This window comes from Vidua chalybeata, chromosome 12, assembly GCF_026979565.1.
Source record: "Vidua chalybeata isolate OUT-0048 chromosome 12, bVidCha1 merged haplotype, whole genome shotgun sequence".
Classification (NCBI taxonomy): Eukaryota; Metazoa; Chordata; class Aves; order Passeriformes; family Viduidae; genus Vidua; species Vidua chalybeata.
The window spans coordinates 6,845,481-6,868,710 of record NC_071541.1 but is presented as its reverse complement, the minus strand read 5'-3'; the positions used below and the strand labels follow the sequence as shown (position 1 = coordinate 6,868,710).

The 23,230-nt window shown below is 43.7% G+C and overlaps 1 protein-coding gene across 3 annotated transcripts in view; it reads right to left on the bottom strand.

Annotated features, from left to right (window-relative positions):
• Positions 1-23,230, bottom strand: part of ADAMTS9 (ADAM metallopeptidase with thrombospondin type 1 motif 9) — a 79,338-nt gene that overhangs the window by 8,525 nt on the left and 47,583 nt on the right. For all 3 annotated transcript variants that reach the window (XM_053953545.1, XM_053953546.1, XM_053953547.1), the window contains exons 29-34: positions 13,463-13,630; positions 9,292-9,465; positions 4,076-4,246; positions 2,399-2,593; positions 423-555; positions 85-179 (exon numbers count right to left, since the gene is read on the bottom strand). In XM_053953545.1, the coding sequence (XP_053809520.1) occupies positions 85-179; positions 423-555; positions 2,399-2,593; positions 4,076-4,246; positions 9,292-9,465; positions 13,463-13,630 (936 nt within the window). The remainder of the gene's footprint in view (positions 1-84; positions 180-422; positions 556-2,398; positions 2,594-4,075; positions 4,247-9,291; positions 9,466-13,462; positions 13,631-23,230) is intronic.

The following is a 23,230-nucleotide window of genomic DNA, read 5'->3' as shown; positions in this document are numbered from 1 at the left end:
CAAGAGTGGAAGTGAACACCACAGGCAGGGTCCTCTTGAACCTTTAGAAAACCCATTAACTGTCATTCTGTTGCTGAAATGCACCTTTAATGTCTTTCCTTTGACTTGCAGGAAATATTCACCATCTTCAGTGACGCCTTCGAGATTTTTAACGTCTTTGCAACTCCTTGGTAAGTCACCTGAAACAAAACAGAAATACTTGTAGTCACTGAACAACTGCATATCAAAATTTAGTTTGGAACACTCTGAGACTTCCAAGCATCAAAACATCTTTTTTATTTTTAACAGGTTTCCCTGAAGTGTCTTAGTGCTTACTTGGATGGCTCCCAATGCTTGGAAATACTGCAGATCTCAAGGAGTTTGAGGGGAAAAGATGCTGAAGCCATGGAAAGGCAAAAGAAGGTGTAAATCAGCAGACTTACAGTCATGGACATTGTGGCATATCCTCCTCTCTTCAGGTTTCAGGTCCACATGGCACAAACTGCTGAGCTGGTCGTCGTTGGTCAAACACTGCACTGAGCGGTGCATGACCCCAGCTCCACAGGTGACAGAGCACTGTGGGACACAAGACAGAGATTCCTGGTTTATCTCAAGGGTTTATGGGCTCCAGAAGAAAGAAGAGAGACAGATGGTTTCCCTTGTATCAAGAGACAGCAGCAAAGACTTCAGTCCTGTGAAGTGTACAAACACAGGCTTAATTTTAATCAAATGAGTAGTCCCTTTGGTAATTAATCCCTTATTATCATTGATTACTTCAAGAATACCATACTTTGCTCAGTGTTTGCACACTTTGCTGGATGAGGCAGTTGGCTAAAGAGAACCAACTGTGTGCTCAAGTGAAATTGCTTATTTTTCACATCAGGAAGATTGTTGTTTTCTATGCAAATTACACCAAAAAAAAAAAAAATGGAGCCTCAAAATCTTCTCTCCCCTCACCTCCTGGGGAAATGGCTACATCTATGCAAACACTGGGTCATCCTCAAACCACCCAGATTAAGGGCAATCCTAAGGCTGAAATTGCACAAGTTACTGGAGCTACCAAGCAGCAGAGCATCCAGCTACTGAGTGTGGGCTGTGGGAGGTGGGAGCACCTTTGCTCCTCCATCGACAACTTGTTCTTTCAAGTACCTGAGAAATGAAAATCAGCTCTTTCTACAGCTACCAGGTTAGGCTATAAGGAAAATGAAGTTGCTCATCCATTTAGAAATTATTATTCTAAAGGAATAAACCATGCAGAAGATGGTCTTCAATGGGTCATGGTATTCACAGCTTGAGCATTTACTCTTTATCAAGTCCAGTTCCATAAAATTTAGCTGAAGCGCTGAGTAGGACTCTCTCTGTCCATCAAAGGGGATGGCGTTTTACATTAAATCCCTTTCAAAATCACAGCTGACAAGGGTCATGGCACTTGGTGGTCACTGGGACATTCAGCAGCCCAAAGTGAGGAGAAAGGTCTTGCTCTCTGAAATGAATACTCTTTGCAGTGAAGTTGGATTAATGAGTTGGGTATTTTGCACTTAAATTCTGAGGGAAAATACCAATTAATTGAGGCTGAGCTCTTTGCTGTAACTCCTCTGTGCTGACTCACAGGGAGGATCTGAAGCTTCCTATGGGGCAGGAGGAACTTAGGTTTCAAATGGCTTTGCCAGTTACCACGACAACTTCTACTACGTTTTACTTGGCTTGACACTCATCGCCTTGTAAAGGTTTGACAAATTCCTACAAATGCCTGAGCTGGGTTAATAAATCAAGTTTATGGGAGAAACATCACATTTCAAAGAATGTCAGAAGCCCTAAGAAGTGAAATGTTATCACCTTAACTAAAATTTGATCTTGTAGTTCAGGTCCCAAAAGAAGCTCAACACAAATAACTTTAGCAGAAGGGCCAGGTTCTTTCCCCTGACCTGTCCCAGCATTTGTGAGAAGGAGGGAGAGGAAAAAAAAACTAGAAAAAAATCGTTTTAAGGCTCAAATGACCAGTGTTTCAGCCTGATGTTGGCTCCCAAGTCTTTCTCATACACATGGCCAAGTGGAATCAACTGCAGTTGCCAGTGGCTCACCAATCCTTCTAGCACAAGGCTTTCAAATCCTTGTTTTCTGCAATGACCCCACTCTCTGACTAAGCATTCAGCATGGCCATCAACACAGCCACAAATGTTGGCTACATCCCAATTTTCATGAATGACTCTACTTGTAGCCGCTGGGGCTCTCCCATATGAAAGGGTTCAGTGTGAAGTATGGAGCCCTACACACACCACGCCTGCTGCTGCAACAGAGTATGCCATGCATTAATTTAAGCAGCTCTAAAACATTCCCCTGCCAAACCTTCAGTCTGTGTCTGAAAAAAACCCAGGTTGTTCCAGTCTTTTTGGCCAAAAAAGAAATTTGCCCAACTTACGCTTCCCCAGTTGCCGACGCGCCAGGAGGCCGAGATGGGGCACTCTCCGAGGTAGCAGGGCTGGATGTTGGGGGGCTGCGTGCCAGGACAGTTGACCATGTTCTGGTACCCGTACTCGTAGTGGTCCTTCCCGGTGTAAATCTCACTGCAGGACACGAGGCGCTGCCTGTATCCCTTCCCGCACGTGACGGAGCACTGCGGGCAGAGCAAATACCAGTGAGCACCGCGTGCTTCAGGAAGGCTGCCCAAAATGGGAGGGGAGGAAACCAGGCCTGTCAGCTTTTAACACAGGAAACTGATTCAACAGATCACTGGTATCTATTTACGCCAGTCATGAATATTGTAAGTGGCTACTACAAGTGGGCTGGTGCCTGACACTATCTTTGAGCACCCAGCTCCTGTCTGGGCTGGATCTACAGCTGCTCCAGGACTCCCTGCTCCAGACTGGTTCCTGGCCACGTGTTATTTCTTCCCAAGCACAAAGAAAGGAGCAGAAGATCCATGGGAATTCGGAAATGCCTCTATTAGTTGTTTTGGTTTGTGGTGTTTTTTTGCCATGGGATACAGAGAGATAGAAAATGGTCAAGGTTGACCCTGAATTGCAGGAACTTGTCAGCAACTAGAAGAATGAGAAAATTTTCATTGTAATTAGAGGATTAATAGCACTGGTGCTTTCCTCATCAAAGGGCTGAGTGGGACCTGGGAGAGCCAAACTCTGGCTCTGAAAGCTCTCTTCACCTCTCTGTCTTCATGGGCCTGAGTGCTCCCAGGTGGTCTCCCAGGCATTGGGGGGTGGGTAGAGGGTGCCTGGGCAAGGAGCAGAGCCAGAGCTCCAGCCGGACAGGCACCTCAATATTTCAAACCACTCAGGAGACCAGACTGCTCTGAGATATTCTCATGTCTCCACATTTCTCCCTCCTTGCACTATCTCAGGTGGCTTGGCTCTCCTTCCCCTCAGTCCTGCTGTGTTTTCTTTTTTCCCTTTTCTCGTTCTTTCTTTTTAATCAGCGCTGTGTCAGCAGCTGCCTTGTCATTTCCCTCTGCTGTTTCTCCAACTGGAAAGTAATCCTTCACTGGCTGCAGAAGGAAACAGGCTGAGATTAGCCTGCATCCTCCTGCATGCGGCGCCCGCTGCAAGGAAAACTCATCTATATTCCTTGCCTCCCAGCTGTGAGGGTGAATGCCCTGCCTTCCCTCACTCCGGGTCCTTGCCCCTGCAAAGACAGCACTGAGGAAGGATGTGCCCCCATGGTCACCTCCAGGCTTGCCTCTCCCCCATGATGCACATCTGGACCCTTACACAACTCACAACCCCAGAGCCCCCAGGGAGCGGATGGGAATAAAACCAATTAATTAAATAAATGAAATTAACCAGCAGAAAACCAAAGAGGGTGCCTGCTGAATGCACTGTGCTTTGGAAGAAAATTGCCTCCAGATAATATTAGCTAGGACCCTGAGCAGGCTGCTTTTAGTCTTTAATATCCTGGGTGTCTCCCACAGCACCGCTCCTTTCTATCCAACAGGGAGATTGCACACTGAAATAAACCAAAAAATAATAATTAAAAAAATAATTAAAACAGCGCTGCCTTGCCACTGCTGATTGGGGTTGCAATACCTCAGCAAGGGCAGTGTTGAGAGGAGGAGAGCATGGCCTGGTGCAGGCCATGGGGGACTCACCTCTGACCACTCTCCTGTGATCCAGATGTACTCGCAGGGGGGCAGCCCGCAGCTCTCCACCTCGGGCGGGCGTTTGCTGGCCTCGCAGTAGCCGCTGTTCTGCAGCTGCTTGTTCTCATCCACACAGAACACCTCGCGGAACCGGGACGCCTCCCCGCACGTCTTGGTGCACTGTGTGCAAGAAACAACAGCTCAGGCAACCCTGAGGGACTCCGGGGAATGAACCCACATCCAGAGCGAGCCTTCCTCCCAGCAACCCCTGTAAGCTGTCACTGGTATCACCTGGGGGAAAATTTTCCACCAGGACCCTGCTGTGCCACGTGCTGCTGCCAGTGACAAACTGCTCCTGACCTCTGGAGGTACTAACACACATCCCAGGAGAGAGGAGAAACCAAGGTAGCAGGTATTGGGATTGGGCAGATGTGGGGTCCTGCTGTGGTAGGATCAAAAGATGCAGGATTGGGCATGCTGGGCCAGGAGATAGGGAAAGGGGAGAAGAAAGGGCCAAGCCCTGTTATTTCAGCCCCTAGTGAATACAGCTCTTTGGAGAATGACAGCTCAACCATTCCCCTTGCAAAAATCACACTGCTGCACCTCTGGCTGTGGCTGGTGTGGGGGGAGCTCCTGCCCCAGCTCTCTGCTTTGGCATGGGGCACACAGAATCATAGAATCATCATAGAGCAGTCTGGGTGAAAAAGACCTTAGAAATCTTCTCATTCCAACCCCCTGCCATTGGCAGGGACACCTTCTACTAGAGCAGGTTGATCAGAGCTTCTCCTAGCCTAGCCTCAAACACAACTCTACAACCACTGCAGTGGAGGCAGCCCTGCAGCTTTATTCTCTTTTAAACACTGCCCTGCCTGATATTAAGAGCAACTCATGCCAGACAAGTACAACTGCTCCCCAGGTCCTTCAGGAGATTTCAAGGACTCAGTTCTTTCTCTGCTTGTCATGAAAAAACGAGCCTGGCTGTGAGGCTGTGTTCCTAGGAGTGAGGCTGTCCTTGGAGAGCATCTTAGAAAAACACATAAAACAAAATAAATCAGTGTAAGAGCAGCTGTCTAGATAAAACCCTATTTTCTTTTAGTTATTGCCTGTAATGGACTTTTAATACTTTCAACTAACTGGATTAACGAGGAGAAAAATGCATGAAAATAATCATTTTATAGAACATAGGAAATGTCTTCCCCTTGAGGAAAAGGATAAAACATCCAATCAGACCATTCCTATCTGTACAGAAACACTGCTTGAAGTTACCTAGGCTTGGAACACTGTGCCAGTTTAATCTAGTTAGAGTCTTACTCTCCAAACATCATTTCCAGCCTCCCTGAAGCAGCTCTTGCTCTCCTGGCTGGCCAACAATTAGGAAGATATTAGTGGGTTCAGCTAATGGCAAAATGCAGGCACTGTCATGGCACTGTTACTGTAATTGGCTGTCAGAACCAGGATTGTAAATTATTTGAGAATATTGAAAAATCAGATCAGTCTGTGGCAGCAGCAGCAAACCAGGAGAGCAGCAGTGAGCACAGCATCATGTTGGGTGTAAATATTTAAAACTGGGGCAAAGTGGAAAGGGATGGGGAAGGAGAGGCAGCTCCACAAAGCAGCATTTATTCCAAAGGAATAACTTAGGAGCTCTTAGGCAACAGTCAACATTGCAAAATCTGCAGTCTGCCAGAAGACCCCAAGGGCTTTGTGTGCTTTCAACCTTATTTACTCTCTTGCTTTGAGTTCTTGGAGTGGAAGCTCATTCTAGGTCTGTGCTGAAACATGGCAATCCTACAGGGGTTGGAGGAATTTGCTGGAGTGTGACTTCCCCAGAAAGCAAACAAAGTGAGCTATATTTGCCCATCTCTGATTATCTCCCTATTATTATTTTAATATTACATAAGTAAAAACTGAAAGGGGGTCATTGTGTGTGAATATGGCACCACGACACCTCCATCATCAGGGAGCTTCCCTGACAGCTTTTGGGGCAGCCTGAACCCTGACCTTCCTGCTCAGTGGGAGTGGGCTCACAGGATGCTCAAAGCTGCCCTCTTCTCTTCTTTGGCATTTTCCAGCCCAGCAATGGGTCAGCAATACAGGGTGAATTGTTCCATGGTCCCTCACAGCCAAAGGAGGCACCTTGAAAGGAGTGGGAAGAACCAAGCCTGATTTTGTCTTATCTCCTTAATGTATATTTCAGACTAAATTTGCAAAGTACACTGGCTCATGCTTCACTTTAAGAGGGTGAACCATGGCTATGCCATCAAGGCATCTTCTAACACTGGCAGTGAAGAGTTATCACATCAAAAGCCCATCCTTGTTTAAAATCATTACTTGCTGATGAAAGACTGACACTCCCAAGCACAGGCCAGCCTGATTTGGGTTTGTCTGCAAATAACAGTTGTGTGGCCAAATAAACCTGAGCCAGCTCTGTGCATTCTGTCATCATCAGATATTGAAAGTTTGGTTATTTGTATTTTTAAGGGTAACTGGCAATTGAAATAATCCCACTGAAATATTAAATGAGGCTCAAAGACAGTGAAACCATCATGAACTAAGTAAAAAAGAAACACTGCAGAGGTTCCAATCAGCCACCCCAGTTATAAAACATTATTCATGTAGAAAGCAGATAGTTCAACTAGCATGGAAAGGCTACTTTTTGTTTTAATGCAGTGACAGATTTTGCATGAAATATCATGTTCAAGACTGATTTAAATCTCACACAAAACAGTGAGGTCAGGCTATAACAGCTATTGATAGTAAAATCTGAAAACAGGTCAGGCATTTGACAATATTTGTCTCTTTTGCCTCATTTCCCAAATTCTGAACTATTTTCCTGGCAGTTCAAATTAAGGATCATTTCAAGCAGTTCTGAAACTGCTTTAGAAAAGCAATAATAATAATTAAAATAACCCCAAAGGCATTGCTTTGCAAAAGCATTGATTGTTTTCTTCTTTTTTTAAAATAACAATCTGACACAGAGATGAAATGTACCCCCCATGCATGAACGCTTGAAACATGCCTTGGGTAACTCTGCAATTCAAATCAGGCAAGGATGGCACAATTTCCCCCCAAAAGGCAAATGTCAAAGATTCAGGAGTTGCATGGCAGCTTCCAGAGAGGAAGCATTGTCCTTCCACAGAGGCTCATATTAAAGAAAAAAACCCCTTCTTTTTCCCAATTTTTCCTTTTTCTTTGTGACTCTAGTCTGAGTTTTATTTTGACATTAGCAAGGCTCTTTCTATTGACTTTCTTCTCCCTGGTGAGGGCACTGAGAACAGGTGATTAATGGTGATACACCAACAGAGCAGTAAATGGTTTCCAGTAAGTTTCATATTCCTTCTCATTGTCAAGACCAACACTTTTTCTAAACAACAACAACAAAAAAAAAGGAACAATTAAAACCCCCCAAACCCTCTTGAGAGATTCCCTTTAAAGATAAGAAATCAAGAACAAGACAGCACTGAGATGTTATTTATATCCTGCCTTCCATGTTCATTGCTGCTCCCTGCTCAGAGAATACCAGTGAAATCTGTGCTGCCTCATGGACATTTCCTATGGCTGGGGTGGAGATGCTATTCCTTTTTTTCACTGTGTACACCAGAACAAAATAAGAAGTGCTTGAAAAAAATGCTTGGAATCAGCCAAAGGGCCAAGCTCACATTGGGCAGCTCCTGCATTTTCCTGTTCATCGTTACTTATGAGGGTGAGGAAACCTCCAGTCCATCCTCTTAGTAAAGCTCCCTTGGAGAAAAAACAAATCTCCATTGTATGTTCAAAATTTGCCCAGTGCAGTGAGGAGCCCTGGAAAACTTCAGAAAACATCAGTATTTATGTCCCATCAAGGGCTCAGAAGGGTGGGGGCAGGCACCTCTCCAAACTGTTTTAGGAAGTTGCAAAAATAAAGGAGAGAGGGCAAAACTTGGTTGAAAGTTGGACTTGATGATTTTGGAGGTCTTTTCTAACTTAATGATTCTAAGACCCTATGAAAGGATGGGGCAGGAGCTGTTTCTTTCCAGGGCTGATTACACCACTAGGTAAGGACTAGCACTACATGCTGTTTGGTGACCTCTTTGCTGCCTTTAAATTTATTAGCTGAAGAACTTAATGGGCTCTGTAAAACTAAAACTAAAACTGCAAGGAAGCTGCTGGAGCCCCCTCAGCTGTTCCTACATTTCCTTTTCTGGCTAGGATGTTTCCATCTGGTATCACAGTGTGACCAGCCTAGCTTTGCCTCCTGCTGCTTCCCATCACACTTCCCTGTGTACTGGGAAGCAGCTGGGAAAGGGCACAGCCCCCTCTGACCTCCTGCACCCGTGGCTGGGTTACACAGGATTATAAACCCAATTTCCCAGCACTGCTGAGATTGGGGAAATCAAGATAAACTTGTGTGTCCTGTTCCCATCAGGCTGAGGTACCACATGCAGGGGCTAAAAATGGAAAAAAAAAACAGAATGAAAAGAATAATTTTGCTGTCTGGTCTGAACTGCCTCTGCCAAAAACTTCAGTGCATTTGAAGGCTGACACAGCACACTCTTGGCAGTGCATGGGAGGGCTTCTCCGGCTCAGAGTCCCCTCGTCCTCCTACCACCCACCAACCTTGAGGCCACTTATTGCCCACACAGCAGGAGAGTTGGAGTCACTCCCTAAACCACTGGAGCAGCAGCTTTATCTCCAGTTTCAGTCTCAGTAGTTGTTTTTGATGGGAACTGATCCTGGTCACACAGAAAAGCATCATCTCCCACAGAAGACTTGATCTTGGCACTGTCCGTGACTTGATAAAAGAGCAAAGAACCTGGAGCTCAGTGAAAGGATAGGGATGTCAGATGGAGCTGGGGTAATGGGGCAGGAAAGAGGGGATTACCACTGCTCCCTAACTTCTCCAGGCATGGGGCTCAGGCTGGAGCAGCGCAGCAGGGCTCTGTCTCCTGGAAGAGACCCAAATCCGCCCTACCCAAGACCTGCTCAGTATTTGCATAGGTCCCAGCCAAACACAAGGCAGCACGAAGCAATAAATTAACCCTACAGAGGCATTTCTTCCCCTTTCAGCCAGCATGCATGAGCCTTCCCTCTGCCTCTTCTTTTTTTTTTGTTTTGCAACCCCAGGTTGCAACCCAAACACCGCGACCCTCCGGCAGCGCTCCCTGGCCTCGGCATCCAGCATCATGCCACGCCTGAGAGCACAGGAGCCGTGACCCCCGGGCCGGGGAAGGGGGGTCCCTGCTTACCGCCTGCCATTCTCCGGCTGCCCAGCGGTGCGTGGGGCACGCGGGGAGGTGACAGTCCCGCTGCGGAGGTGGCCGGCTGGCCGGGTCACACTCGGCCTCCTCGGCTGCCTTCGGGGTGCCGCTGTGGCACTGCACGGAGCGGCGCTGGACGCCCCGGCCGCAGGACACGGAGCACTGCAGGAAGGGACAGAAGGTGAGTGGAGCTCCCCATCACAGCCACCATGGTAAGTTCAGGGGGTTCAGTCTCTGCTCTGGGCTCCACGGCATCGATAGCGATGCTCTATCCAACCTCCAAGTGAGGTTTTTCATTGCGCAAGGGAGCACTGGGAATCTGAAGCCAGTGTGAATATTTGCCGTTGGCTTCAGTGGGGTCAGGACTTCCTGGACAGGATTTTTATTGAAAAATCTGTTTTTATTGCAAAATAGTGGCACTGCTAAACCACCCCGACATGCCAGAGGCGGCCAGGCTCTGAGTATTGCTCTGACTATTGCTTCTCAGGCACTGGTTCAAAAAAGTAATAGTTCAAAATACATCAAATGCCACAAACAGAGTGGGCTTTAATGAAAAGCAAACTTGGATTCTATAGAAGAAAGTGTGTAGCTGCAGAGAGGGAAAGGTGTGATACAGCTGGGATTTCTTTCAGCATGCATCTAAACATGCACATGCACCAAGGCAGGGAATACAGTTAGTTTTGTAAACAAATGTCTTTTTGAAATTAACTGCATTTCAGATTCCCTTCATTACACTGTGGACACATTTCTCCCAACTTCAAGGCACAGCAACAAATGCTTGAATTTTTCTTTTTCTCAGACATCTTTAAATTATTATCTATACTGCAATATTATTAACAGCTTATTTTTTCTTTCACGCAACATTTCTTAGTGTTGTGACTGCACACTAACATGTTTAGCAGTACTTAATATTCCCTTGGAACAGATTCCTCCTGGCTAGACCTTAAAGTATACTATACAGATTTGGAGTAAAGAGAATTTGCATTTGTAGAAGAAAGTGCATAAAAAATAAAGGTATGTATTAAAACCACAGCTTGAATTAACAACTAATGTTAGTCATTTATAACCACTAATATTACTTATTAATATATCAGGAACTAAGAAAATAAGTTCACAGCCTGTTATTGCAATGCCCACTAAAATGAGCCTTCTTAAGGCAGAGAATTAAGTGGTGTCTAATGGGGAAGCAATTCCCTTTTCCGTATTCCTCCATAATGTTCTTTGCTTTACTATCCAAATGCCCCATAAAGCCAAGAAAATGAGAGAAAAGCTGACTGTGACTATTTGTCTGGCTTCAGATATTCGTAGGAGGGTGGGAGCATTTTTGTGTAGCTTTTGAAAGCAGCAGTGGGATTTCTGTCACTAGTGATGCAAATGCTTCCCATATGCTGCTGCTTCCCTGGGATTAACAGTGGTCTTTGTCCTACACATTCCAGAGGGGACTCTTAAACTGAATAAAGGCACAAACTTGGAGAATATACACCAGGATGCCTACCATGCTCTAAGATATCTTTTGAGTTGCATTTATCACCAACATAAAAAGCCCAGGTATGGATAAAAGAGCACAAGTGACACCATGGCTTTTTCATGGGGGGCTGCAGTGTGTGTGTGACACCTGGGTTTGGGAAGAGGATGGTCCCTGGACTGTGCCAGAAACTCCACCTGATGCTCTGCCTGTGTTTTTATATAGGGCTGGATTTCAGCCTGTAGCTGAAGTATGCAAATACCAGAGAGCAAAATAAATATTGGCGTTTTTGTTAAATGAAAGGTAAATGGCCATAATTGACACTACTTAGGAGAAACAAACACATTGAATCTGATATTTCATTGCAGACATAAACACACTTAAGACTGGAGAAAAAGCCTTTTTAGAGATATATCAAAAAATGCTTTGCTCCATGGAAGTGGGTTCTTAACAACGCAGAAAAGAACTAACCACCCTCTGAATACAAAACATCCAAAGAGAAAAAAACCTAAGATTGGAGCACCAGCACAGCCAGTGTCCAACTGAGACTGATTTTTAACCATTCTGGTATTTTTTGATCTTCACTTTCTCAGTAATTCCTTTTTCAGAAGGCAAAAACTCCCAACACCTAAAGGTATGTGCAATGGGCTCTGTGCATATATAAGGATCCACTTTTATGGGAAAATACTGCCTTATTTCTCACGGAGATTTTTGCAGGTTTATTCAGCAGAAAAAGCACAGCAGCTCAGCTTTGGGATTAACTTTCTGAGACAATTAGACCTTCAGAAAGTTAGGGGTTTTTATGGATAATATCTAAGTGGGAACTGATCATGGTTCCTATTTGCCACAATGGCACTGGAGATAGGGAAAGTCACGTGGAGTTTTCATGCCCAATTTATGCCCTGATCTACTGTGTATTCAGAGCACCAAACTCGTGTATGTTTCATGCTCTTTATGAGAGGTTCAGCACCTAAATCCAGCTTGGCTCCACGGCATTAGATCTCTGACCCCCCTTACAAGGGAACCAGAACCAGCACTCCCAACCTGTGACAGCCCCAACTCTTCATCTGTCACAGGCAAAAAAAATGCTGCCAGCAGCAGTGAGTCTCAGAGATCCATGTCACAGCATCTGACAGGACTTTAAAAAAGCCCAGTTTGACATTGTAGCATAAGTGTTTCCACCCCTTTATTTTTTCCCCAAGCAAGATGCTGGCTGGCTGAGCACAACCTGCTTCAGGAACCTGGGCTGAGGAGCTACTCCTGGAAAAGCCTGTTCTTAGCCTTATCATTAGCATACAAATATTCCTTAATTGCCTGGTCATGAGAGATCACCTTAGACCATAAATCACCTCATCCTCCTATTAACTTGGGTTTCTTTCCCTAGTTGCATAAAATTAATATCCATGATGCAGTGGAAAGCTGGGAATTTTAAACCACTTATGTTTATCAATTAGTATTAGCGTATTTTAATGCAATTGACAGACCATTACATTATTATGTTTACAATTATTAGTAAAAACTGCTTTCAGGAATAGTCATTAAATAACGTGCAAATTGGATACCACAAGACTGTCTAATGGCCTTGCATTTCATTTTAGTCTCTGGCTCCTGTATAAAACTGAGGTTTCAGTCCTGAAGGTAATAAAGGTAATAATATTGACTTAATTTCCAGTATGGGAGCAGTACTGTGGATTTCACAGGCTGGGTGCTCCAATCCTCAGGTAAAGAGCCCAGACCTCAGTAACTGAACCTCCATGGTGAACGAGCACTTAGTCCCTCACCCACATAATGGCAAATACTCCTATCCTGTCAATCCAAAGGTAAGGATTAAAAAAAAAAAAAACTAATACAAGTCTGAAAACAATCATAGATCATTAATGGGTTTATTGCCCTTTTTATTAGTGGACATTAATCAACAGCATGCTGTCCTAGTCCTAACATTTGCATGTGTGCCTGTAGCAATGTGAATAGTTTGTCTTTCAGGGAACTTGAATGCAGCAAGAATGGGTGTTTTGTAGCTACATTTGGAAGACAGAATGCAAGGGAACACGATGTTTTACAAGTTAACAGTTCATTTAGTCTGGGATTTTCAATTATTCCTCTGATTAGCACACAAATGAGGCAGAGGGAAAAGCAAGGTTCAGAGTTAAAAATGTGATGTGGCAGATTCAAGGTGATGACAAAGACATTATTTTCAGGAAAACAAGGATTCAAGGTATGCTTTCAGCAAGCAAGAAGTTTAATAACTCAAAATACTTTTTCATTTCCAGCAGCCTCTGCTCTATGCATTGCTGTCTGACTTTTTAACAAGGGAAAATCAAACAATGAGTTTATTTCTCAAAAATAAGGAAGATTTTATTTGAGTTATGATATTTCAATTATATTAAAAACATAAATAAATAGTAGATTCTCTTTAATATTATATACTAACGATGTTTCTAGCAAAACCCTAAAATATGCAACAAGGAATTTGCTTTCAGATAGACACTAAAAGCAAGCTGCCTAGTTTTCAGCTGGTACAAATCTCTGCTGCTCCACTGCTGTCCATGAAGCTGCAGTGGACACCAGGATCTGGCCCAAAACCTTTATCCCTGAATAATTCATGAGGACAGAAGTGATTGGAAAACCAGGCTCTAACCAATTTGATGGAGGAAGAATACCAAAAGGTGCAAAAGGGTACACAACATGTCTCACCTGGCCCCAATCTCCTGCTTTCCACTTCGGACATCTGCCCCCTCTGCATTTCTTTTGCACGTTGGGCTTAGCAAGGTGTTTACAATTCTCTTCTTCTACATGCCTCCCTTCCTTTGTCAAACAGTACACACTGCGGTGCTTTTGGCCCCTTCCACAGGAGACAGAACACTGTAAATATAAAGTAGTAACAGATCAGCTTTCATACTCATACAGGGGCCATGGCTAGCCAGGGCATTTTCTTGTAGCTTGACCAAAAAGCACCTCCCCAGGTCCCCAGCAGGCTACACAAAGCTTGAGGGGAGTGCAGACACTTAATATCGTGTGATATTCTTGGTCAAAGCCCTAAAAAATGCCAGTATCAAAATAGAGAAAACAGCTGACATTCAGCAGGGATAACAGCCTGGATTCCTGGCATTGCTCCAGTCGTTTCAAAGGAGCAGAGTCATCTTACAGGGATCAAGGCAGGAGCCCTCAGTATCTACTTAGAAGAACTTGAAACGAACCATTTCCCTTTACCTTGGTACAAAGGGATGTCAAATATTGGTAAATCAGGAGGGTAAAGTGTGCTCTGCACCTTCACAGAGGGAAATAACTGCACAAAGGACAAGGCAGAAAAGTGCAGCATTTCCTTGTCCTTGGTACAAAAGCTCGTGTTTGTTTTATCAGTGTAGTCTGACTTTTCTTTTTTTCTTCACTAAACAGACTGAAACCAGGACATGTTCATCCTTAAGATTTATGCATTTTGAAAACAACTCAGAAGGTGGCAAGAAGGCAGAGCCTGGAGAATCAAAGCAAAAAGCAAACCAGCAGGTATGTTAGCTGCAAGCTTTGTAGTGAAGCAACTAATTTCAACCTCCCTCTGCAGGTTCACTGAACTTTTTCAAATGTGACCACTTCTGGCATGCAAACCCCAAGCAACTTCACTTTGATTTCAGATTAGTCTTCTCCAAAGATTTAGGAATCAAAGGGGTCTGGAATCACGACACGAATTTAATATGACAGTTTCATGTAGAACAAGCCTCTTACTCAGCATGATGCACCCAGAGACTCAGCTTCCATTTCTTCATTACATGTTACCCCATAAGCATACTGGTTTAATCCTTCAGGGCAAACCCACTGTTTTAACCATCTCTCCATATAAAATGTTCTGCTTTCTTTTCAGAATGGAGAAAACATGCAGAAATGAGGCTTCGACCTTCATTTTGGAGTCACTCCATCAGTATATTTCCCAAGAAATATATTACAGATTAACCTCTTCCCAGCCTATAAATAACCTTAAAAAATTATATTTATAGCAGCTCTGGAAGATCCACTAGAATAGGAATTGGCATATACATTGACACCTGTGAATATTTTGTATTACAGCCCTACTTATGGCTCATTCAGCCCACAAAGAACCAGCCAGAGAGCAGTTTCTAAATGGAAAAGTTCAGACCAATGTGGAGAGAAATGGATGTACCTCCTAAAACCAGACATTGATGCTTAAAAGTTTGTATAAATGATTCCCTGAAAAAGGTTGTTTTCCTTACAGTGTTACAGAGTTAACAACAAAAGATCACTGAGGTCCCGTTAATCAACAGCTTTAAGAGCCATTAATGATGCTCCTCTGAGAGGCTGAGCAGGGATAGCTGCCTCTGAGTTTTCCTGAGCTCAGATCAAATTTGAAGATAGGCCAAAAAACCCAACAAGCAACATCCAGACTTGCACTGAAAAACAGAAGAAATGCTGTCCCTTGCAATAAAATAAAACTTCCACAAGTTACCCAGATCCATAAACTTCACTTCTTTTCTTTAGCATCAACAGAAGAAACATCAAGCTAATGTTACCCTATTTTTATAAGCCTTCAAATTTCATCAGAAGTTATTTTTGTCATTCTCTCTACTTCTCTCCCCAGGCAACGAAAGTCAGCAGCAAGACAGAAATGTCACATCCTAAAAAACCCAGTTCTAAACTTCTAGTATTTTCATCCACTTACTGTCTTTGGATTAAACACCAACACTGATGCTTAAACAAAAATTCAAGTGCTCCTTGGTAAACATTCTTCATGCAGGTTATGCCACTTTGCTGTGACAGCCAAAGTTAAAGAGTAAATTTACAGCATTGATCATGACTCTCATGTCCCACATCCTGAGCTGATACAGCCCAGAGCATCCTTAATTTAAAAAATACACGGGATCCCACTACTTAAACTAGAGCAAGACTAACCACACTGTGTAACAATGCAAGCACCTTTCTGGGGACCTGAAGCTGGTTGATAAATACAGGATCTCATGAACAATTTGGTCCTAGTTATTTCAAAATTATTACTCCCTGTCAACAAAATGCTTCACTTTGGCATGGAGCCTGATTCTGACATTTATCTTGTGATCCCATGATCAAACGAGTCTGCGTGCAAACCTCGGTGCACTCAGAGGTTAAAGCATAATTTGGTTAATTTTTTAAATACTTAAATGTAATTCCCAAGACGCTGGAATGAATCATTTCTATGTCTGCCTTTAATATAAATCATATTTAGGCAGCTGTATATTTTCAGATCTAAACCACCCGTTTGCTTTCATGCACATTTGAGTTATGATCTCATTTGCACTGACAGAAAAGAAAGGTTGAATAATCTAATTTAACCAAGTATCAGAGACTGAAAATTCCTTTGCAAAGAGTCCACTTAATAACTGCCATCTAAGTAATCTCAGGTATTCAACTTTTATCTGGCACATAGATTTTAAGCATATGTGAGCCACATGCAAAGCAGAATTTAATAGTGGGCTGCATCTCAACGCCATGTGAGTCCAGGAAGTGCTACACCCAACTACCACCATCAGCCTCATCATTTATTTTGGACCCTGGATAAACTTTGCATTTCATTAACAGGACTCTTCGTGGCTGCAAATGCTGCCTGCTTATGGTACCTACCAATAACAGTACCACAATGAGGTAAGCTTTGACCTTGCCTTCCTCAAAACATTTGGCAAAATCACTGTCTTCACATTCCTCTTTTTCTTGAATTTCTTTCCCACACCCCCCATAGAAAATGCTTCCAAGTACTGGGGGCAGATGGTGGCTCTCTGGAATAACAGCCTCACCTTATCCAAGGTTTTCTGAGTCCACAGAAAAGCCTCTACCGGTTTTAAGCACCTCTGCGCCAGCCCTGAATGTGTAGCCAGGTACTGTATGGAATTTTTTCACTTATCAGCTTCCTAGAGTCAAGGATCACATGCACTTGGGCATGCCTGTGGTCAAGTTGCCTCTGCCTCCACTTAAGTGTGGGAAAACGCTGCCCTGAAAGGCTGTTTACAGCCTGTGATTGAGGCACAACAGCAAACAGCACCCCTGGATGAACCTGGGAGGACAGCCAGGCATGAAGGAGGGTGTGAAAACAACAAATTGTTAAGTTTCTGTAAAAAAAAACACCAAAGTTTGCAGCGCATATAATAATAGAGAAACAGTATTTTGAAAAATCAGCTACAGCCATCACTCTAAAACTCTAGCAAACCTTCCCCTTGTTATTATCTTTATTATCTCCTAAACCCACCACAGTTGCACCTGGCACTTTACACGGAGAACAATAACAAAAGAATTTTCCTAAGAGCATTAGGATCAAAGCACTTAGCACAGATTTAAGGGCTTTATGTTTATTGCATGATTAGTGTTGTTAACGTGCCAAGAACTGGAGATTGGCATGCTGCTGATATTTTCAAATAAATATACTGCCTAGTTAAAATAAATGCAAGGAAAAAGGTTTAAATAAATACGGCAGAAATATTTCTATATCAACTGTTTTCATAAAGGTCAGAACACGATGCTAAACATCTGCAATGCCTTGCTCTACTCTGCTTGTGTTTTTGTTTCCACAAAAAAATTTGTTTTATATTTCAGAGCTTAGGAGATGATAATTCTGTTTTACAAGTGTGTGCAAATTGCTTTAAAATAAGCCTTTCTGCATTTCCTGATCTCATCGTTTGAGAGATGAGGGTACATCTTCATTAAGACCTCCCCAAAACAGAAAGGCTGCATGCTATTGATGCATAGGGCTGGCAGAGGAAAAAAAAACCCAGAAAAAAAACCCAAAACAAAACAAAACCAGAAAAAAAACCACAAAACCCCCCTCCAAAAAAAAACAAAAAAAAAAAAACCCCAAAAAACAAAAAAACCAACCAAACAAACAAAAAAACCAAAAAAAAAACCCAAAAAAAACCCCCACAAACCAGAATGTGTTCAAAATCTCTTAAAAAATTTGTACAAAATTTCTGATGAATTTCTGGGAACAGGGTCAGTCCAGCACCAAGAAGACTCAAGAGCCCTGGGCACAAATGAACAAATCTTAGCAAGAAAAAGGCACCACAGAGCAGTCAAGAAGGGCACATCCCAAGCAAGAACCCGGGAACACTCTCCCCCAGAAGTGAAAAGTTGCAGAAAATGCTGTCAGACCACTTCTCAGACCCACCGTGCATCAGCCGACAACGATTTGGGAGGTATTTAAGACAATGAATGCAAGCTGTGGTGATCACCCAATGAATTCCCAAAGATAGAATGATAGCTCAGCAAGGGCAGGGCTGGGAAGGATTAGACTAAAAATGGCTTTATCAGATTCTGCCAGGAGCAACTTTTTGGAGGAAATTAAAATCAATCCTTGTAGATTTAGACTGCCCCACATTAAGGATTTTATAGAAAGTCAGCAGCTGTAAGTAAGCTCTGGTTCATCCTTTGCAGCAATCTGAGACAAAATGTGTTGGATGAAACAAAGCAGAAAAGCAACAGAGCCCTCCAATGCTTTACACCCATTTTCCAAGAGGGCTATGATCCCGGATGCCAGCAAACTCCTCCAACTACAAGCAAACCCAACAATGTACCCTCACAGCTACCTTTCACAGGTAGCCTATTAGTCTGTATCACCTTTTCCTACCACTAACACTGCTGCTGTCAGATACTGAAACCATATCCCTGTGACTTCTGTACCTCTGAAGTCTCTTGAGCACAAAGGACATCAACAGACACATCACCAGGGAAAGCCTGGATCCTTCCTCACCAGCTGAACCTTTACCAGGAATCTTAAAATGCTGGAACCTTTGTGAGCTGTTCAGCAACAGGGGCTCTGTGGCATCCAAACCAAATCAGCTTCACAACAGCAAGGTATTTCAGCAGGTAAGTCCCTTGGCTTCAGTGAGACAGACTGAAAGCAAGGCTCCAGCACTTTAGGAGATGTTTAGGAAATATTTATTGCTGCTCTGAAGCCCTGTTTCTCCCACTGATGCGTTTTAGCACAGTCTTGGGCCCATCTGCATTGGCATGATGAGAAATCCCTAGAATTGGGTGGGGATACATGCAGGGCAGGAGTCACCCAGCCTGGCCTTCCTTTCCTCACAAACGAAGGTGCTCAGTGTTTATGGTCATGGTAATTTTAGCTGGTGCATGGCCAAAAAGTACATGGGATTCTTGATTTAAAAGGGAAGAGGGGTCTCTACATTTAAGGGAGGGCAAATGGACCAGAGACCTGAACAAAACACATCAAAGCACTGCACTTTTGAAAGAGGCTTTAGAAATGTTTAATCCAAATTGACTCCTCAGATAAATGGGGTGATTGAAAAAAAAGGCACGAACATCAGGGATTTTGGAATCTATAGTCTGAATGTGTTTGTGAGCACTGTCCAGAGCCCATGTGGAAGTGTTCTGAGGAGCCCTCTTAGAGCTGGAGGACAGCCCCCAGTCTGAAGAGGAGCAGGCATAGGCAAGAGGGAACTTTGAGTGGCCTCAGATGATGTCTTATAACACATTAAAAAAAAAAAAAAAGAAAAAAAGAGGAAAATTTCTCAGAGAAAAGGGCCCAATTTGATGTGCTGCTGCAGAGGAAGTAAGAGCTGGTGTGTCTGGAGCCCACTGCTCCAGCATAAATTGCCCAGAGGAAAGGATGCTCCTGGGTTCTTTAACTCCTGCAAGATTTAAAGCCCAAGTGCCAAAGTCAATACAATAATTTCCCCAAGCTGGGAAACCTCACAAGATATATGACAAGAAAGAGGTAACTGCAGCAGGAGAAGCCATGCATCTCTTCTTCTGCAGCATCCACCCAGTAAGCAGCACCTTCTCCCCCTCTTTTCCCTGCCCTGTTGTTACACCACAAAAGACTTTACCAGGCACAGAAATTAGCAGGGCTGTGAGCACACAGAGCTCTCCTAAAAGCTGTGTCCCTTCCCTGCTCCACACTATTTACCTTGAACAACAAAGAAAAGCCCCATAGAACCACTGCAGGTTTCTCCAGGGAGGGTGGCAGTAGATGGCAATTCCTCAAATTAGGAGGAGATGTGTGAGCTATCTAAGGACACCAATACAGTGGGATGTGGAAGGGACTGATGAAACCTCTTTTCCATGCTGTGGCACTTCTAGGAGAGTACCAATTGAAGCAGCAAGGTGCCTCAGCTAACTGACACTTCATATTTCTAGTGAACAGTGGTACTACCATGCCATTTAGATATTCAATTCCAGAATAGGATTTCTCTGTGTTGGATGGAGTAAAACACAAAGTAAAGAGCTCTCCAAGAAATGTCAGCCCTGTTTCACACTGGGGGGTTGTAGGAGCACTGGGCTGCTGCTTGCTCCCCCATTTTATAAAGAAGAATCTTAGTTTAATGCACTGGGGACAAATATTGTCAACCTGTATATGGTCTTGGGCATCAGACAGATTTTCATCCATGCTGTTGGATCACTCACCTCCCCTGTGTGCTAGTAAAATTAAAATATGAATAGAGCTTTAAGTGCCTTTGGAACAGGACTGACTACACCATCTTTTTCTTAATAACTGCACAAATCAATCACTGGAAAAGTTAGAAGCACAGTAAATCTCTTTGTGCTTAGTGTCCCTCATTGTTATACAACCTTGTTTCTAAATACCTAGGATCTGAGCAACAGAAATGACTGCAGTGTGGAGTACAGAATGTGACTCTGGAAAATGGGCAAAACCACAGGCAGACTCCCAAAACCCAGCTCAGGGATCTGCCTGAAGATGCTGCATTTCACAGCTCATCCCTGAAAGTGTGTTACTGCTTCAATTTGTCCCTTGCAGTCTAATGCATTCCTGGACTCAGAGCCAGTGCTTTGGGAGACACATATTCCCAGCAATTGCCCTTTTATTTATTGCTTTATTTCTCCTGTGTGGGCATGTGCAGATGTGCAGGAGATCTGCAGCCAGGGATGGGCCACCCATAACACAAGGCCTGAAGCCAGCCATTGCTGAACAGCAGCCTCACCATTTCTTGTTTGAGTTTAGGCCTAGAAAATGACTATTTCATTGAGAAAATGTGTAAGGGAGGAGGTGTAAAAAGGCAACCACAGAGGCATGCCAAATGCAGCCAAACAGCCACTGCACTGTGGGAGGAAAGAGACTGCTCTGAGTGGGAAAGTGCACTGAGGAACTTGGGGAGAAGATGCACTGTCTGGGGGCAAAGGGATGAGAGGATTTAAAAGATGCCTGAAAATAACCTTTGTGAGTCTAATCACTGGTCCAGCTCCTGTGTGTCCTGGCAGTGGCAACAGGAGAGGTTGTTTAAGGACAGCAGATGAGATCCTCTGCAGCTCCTTTCCCTTGTCATTCCCCTGCATTTAGTCACTGGATTAGGGAAGTCAGAAGGGACATTGCTGACCAGTCCTTTTATTTCTCCATCACACTAAAAGGTCACGAGGGGTGTAAAGACCAATGGGGGTCTGCAAGGGGGAGTGGATTGCAACAGCTGAGCTTTAAGTTGCAGGAAATCAGTCCTGTGAGGAGTTGATCCAGGAGTCACTAAGGTGCTGGCTCAGTGTTAAGCACACAGTGCCCCAGGGCAGTCCCTCACCTGCAGGGTGTAGCTGATGGGCTTCCATGGTTGTTTTCCTGCTAATGGAGCATCAACACCAGCAAAGAGGAGACAGAGAACTGATTACAAAAGTATACCTATACAGTTCTCCTTATTTAAGTAGAATCAGAAGGAGCAATGAAAGATGGTGATAATAGGCAAAAAATAAAAATGGAAAGGAAAACAAAAATCAGAGATTTTAGGGTAAAAAGAGATTAAATAAATGATGTGACTCCACTGGGCAGCTGGGTACCACTGGCTTTGCCCACCTGTGATTGCCTTGGAGCCACCAGCTGTGAGCACTGAGGTGAGGAGAGAGATGCATGAGCATCCATCACCACTGCCTCAGAGGAGCAACAGGCTGAGACTCTTCAAACAAAACCCCAAGAGCAGTTCAGCAATGCTGCTGTCACAGCAAATTCATTTTCTGCAGAGGAGAAGAAGGGAACAGCAGAGTTATATACACTTGCAACCAAATCTGTCCCTGGCTATCACTTTTGCCTTAGCATGACCTGACATCCTGCCTGCTATGAACATTATCAGAACAACGACACAGAGAATATTGCTGTTGAGCAGCCTATTTTCAGCCAGCTGCATGGGGAAGGCATTTTCCAAACAACATGTTGGGGCTTTGACAGAATTAAATACAAATAACCCAAAGTTTCCACTGACACCAACTTTAGGATTAAAATTCCAGAGTGCCAGCTGCCTGACACAGGTGTTGGCCAGGCAGTTCTTCCACTTCCCAGTTCAGAGCTCCTTTGCTGCTCTGTCCCTGTGTGCAGCCAAAGAGCCCTGCAAAGCCATCAATGCCACCAGCTTCCTGCCAAGGGAAACCAATGCTGTCCTAGCCCAAACCTGAATGCACATCCACAATAAGAGAGCTTGGAACTTAGCTGGTTAATGTTCTAATTACCTGACAGTAAGCTTCTGATTCTTCATTAGAGCAAAAGGCCCACAAAGACTCTGATACCAGCACCTCTGCCCACAGGATACAGAGCTGGGAAGCACTGAGAGCTACACAACCACTGCACCAGCAGCTTGAACTTCAGATATCCAAGACTGACAAGGCAGATTACTTTTAAAATTATAATACTTTTTTGGTAAAAAAACCAAACAAACCCCAAATAAATCTAAACTTCACCCACCCATTTTCCAGAGTTCAAAGTCAAATGATCACTGTTCTGTGCAGTGAAGCCCAAATGACTCACCCAACTGAAGCAGGCTGCTGTGAGATGTAATTGTTTTTACCTTATCTGTAACCATTCCCTAACTCAGAATGAATGAGAAGCCCACAACAAGTTAATTCAGCATTATTCATAAATTGTATCAGGATACAGTGGGATATTAAGGCAAACTCAAAATAACAGAGATTATTGCATGGAGCAAATCTGCTCCAAGACAGGTGCTTTAAGGGAGGTTATGCATATATTTTATATATATGGTATATATATGGGTATATTTATTAAAACCAAACCTTGGGTTTTAAGTGAAGCGATGGGTAATTCTCGTGAACATCTCCCTCACTCTGGAGAACATGGCAAGATTTCCTCTCAGGATTCGAGAGTGTGTATGGAGATCTGCATTCATACCATAAAGCATTCAGAGGAGAAAAAACACTCTCTGTATTCTGGTGACAGTCAGTGCACATTTTCTAAAGCATGGTTTTAATAAGAAGGTCAGGTCTATCACATGGTGTACAATTCTGCAATGGGTAAATACATGTTCTTAAATATGCAAGGGAATAAAAGTGTTACCTCCTCTTAGTCCTCTTTGAACATACATTAAAATTACAAGACATCTCACCAGTCTCTTGTTGTAAAATTATCATTTACACATACAATCTGTTTATCCATTTAATTATCTCTTCCAAACCTGGATTTAACCAGCCAGATAAAGATCACTTGTTTACTGTATAAAATCCCAGTGGAATTTTGCCCGAGGACTG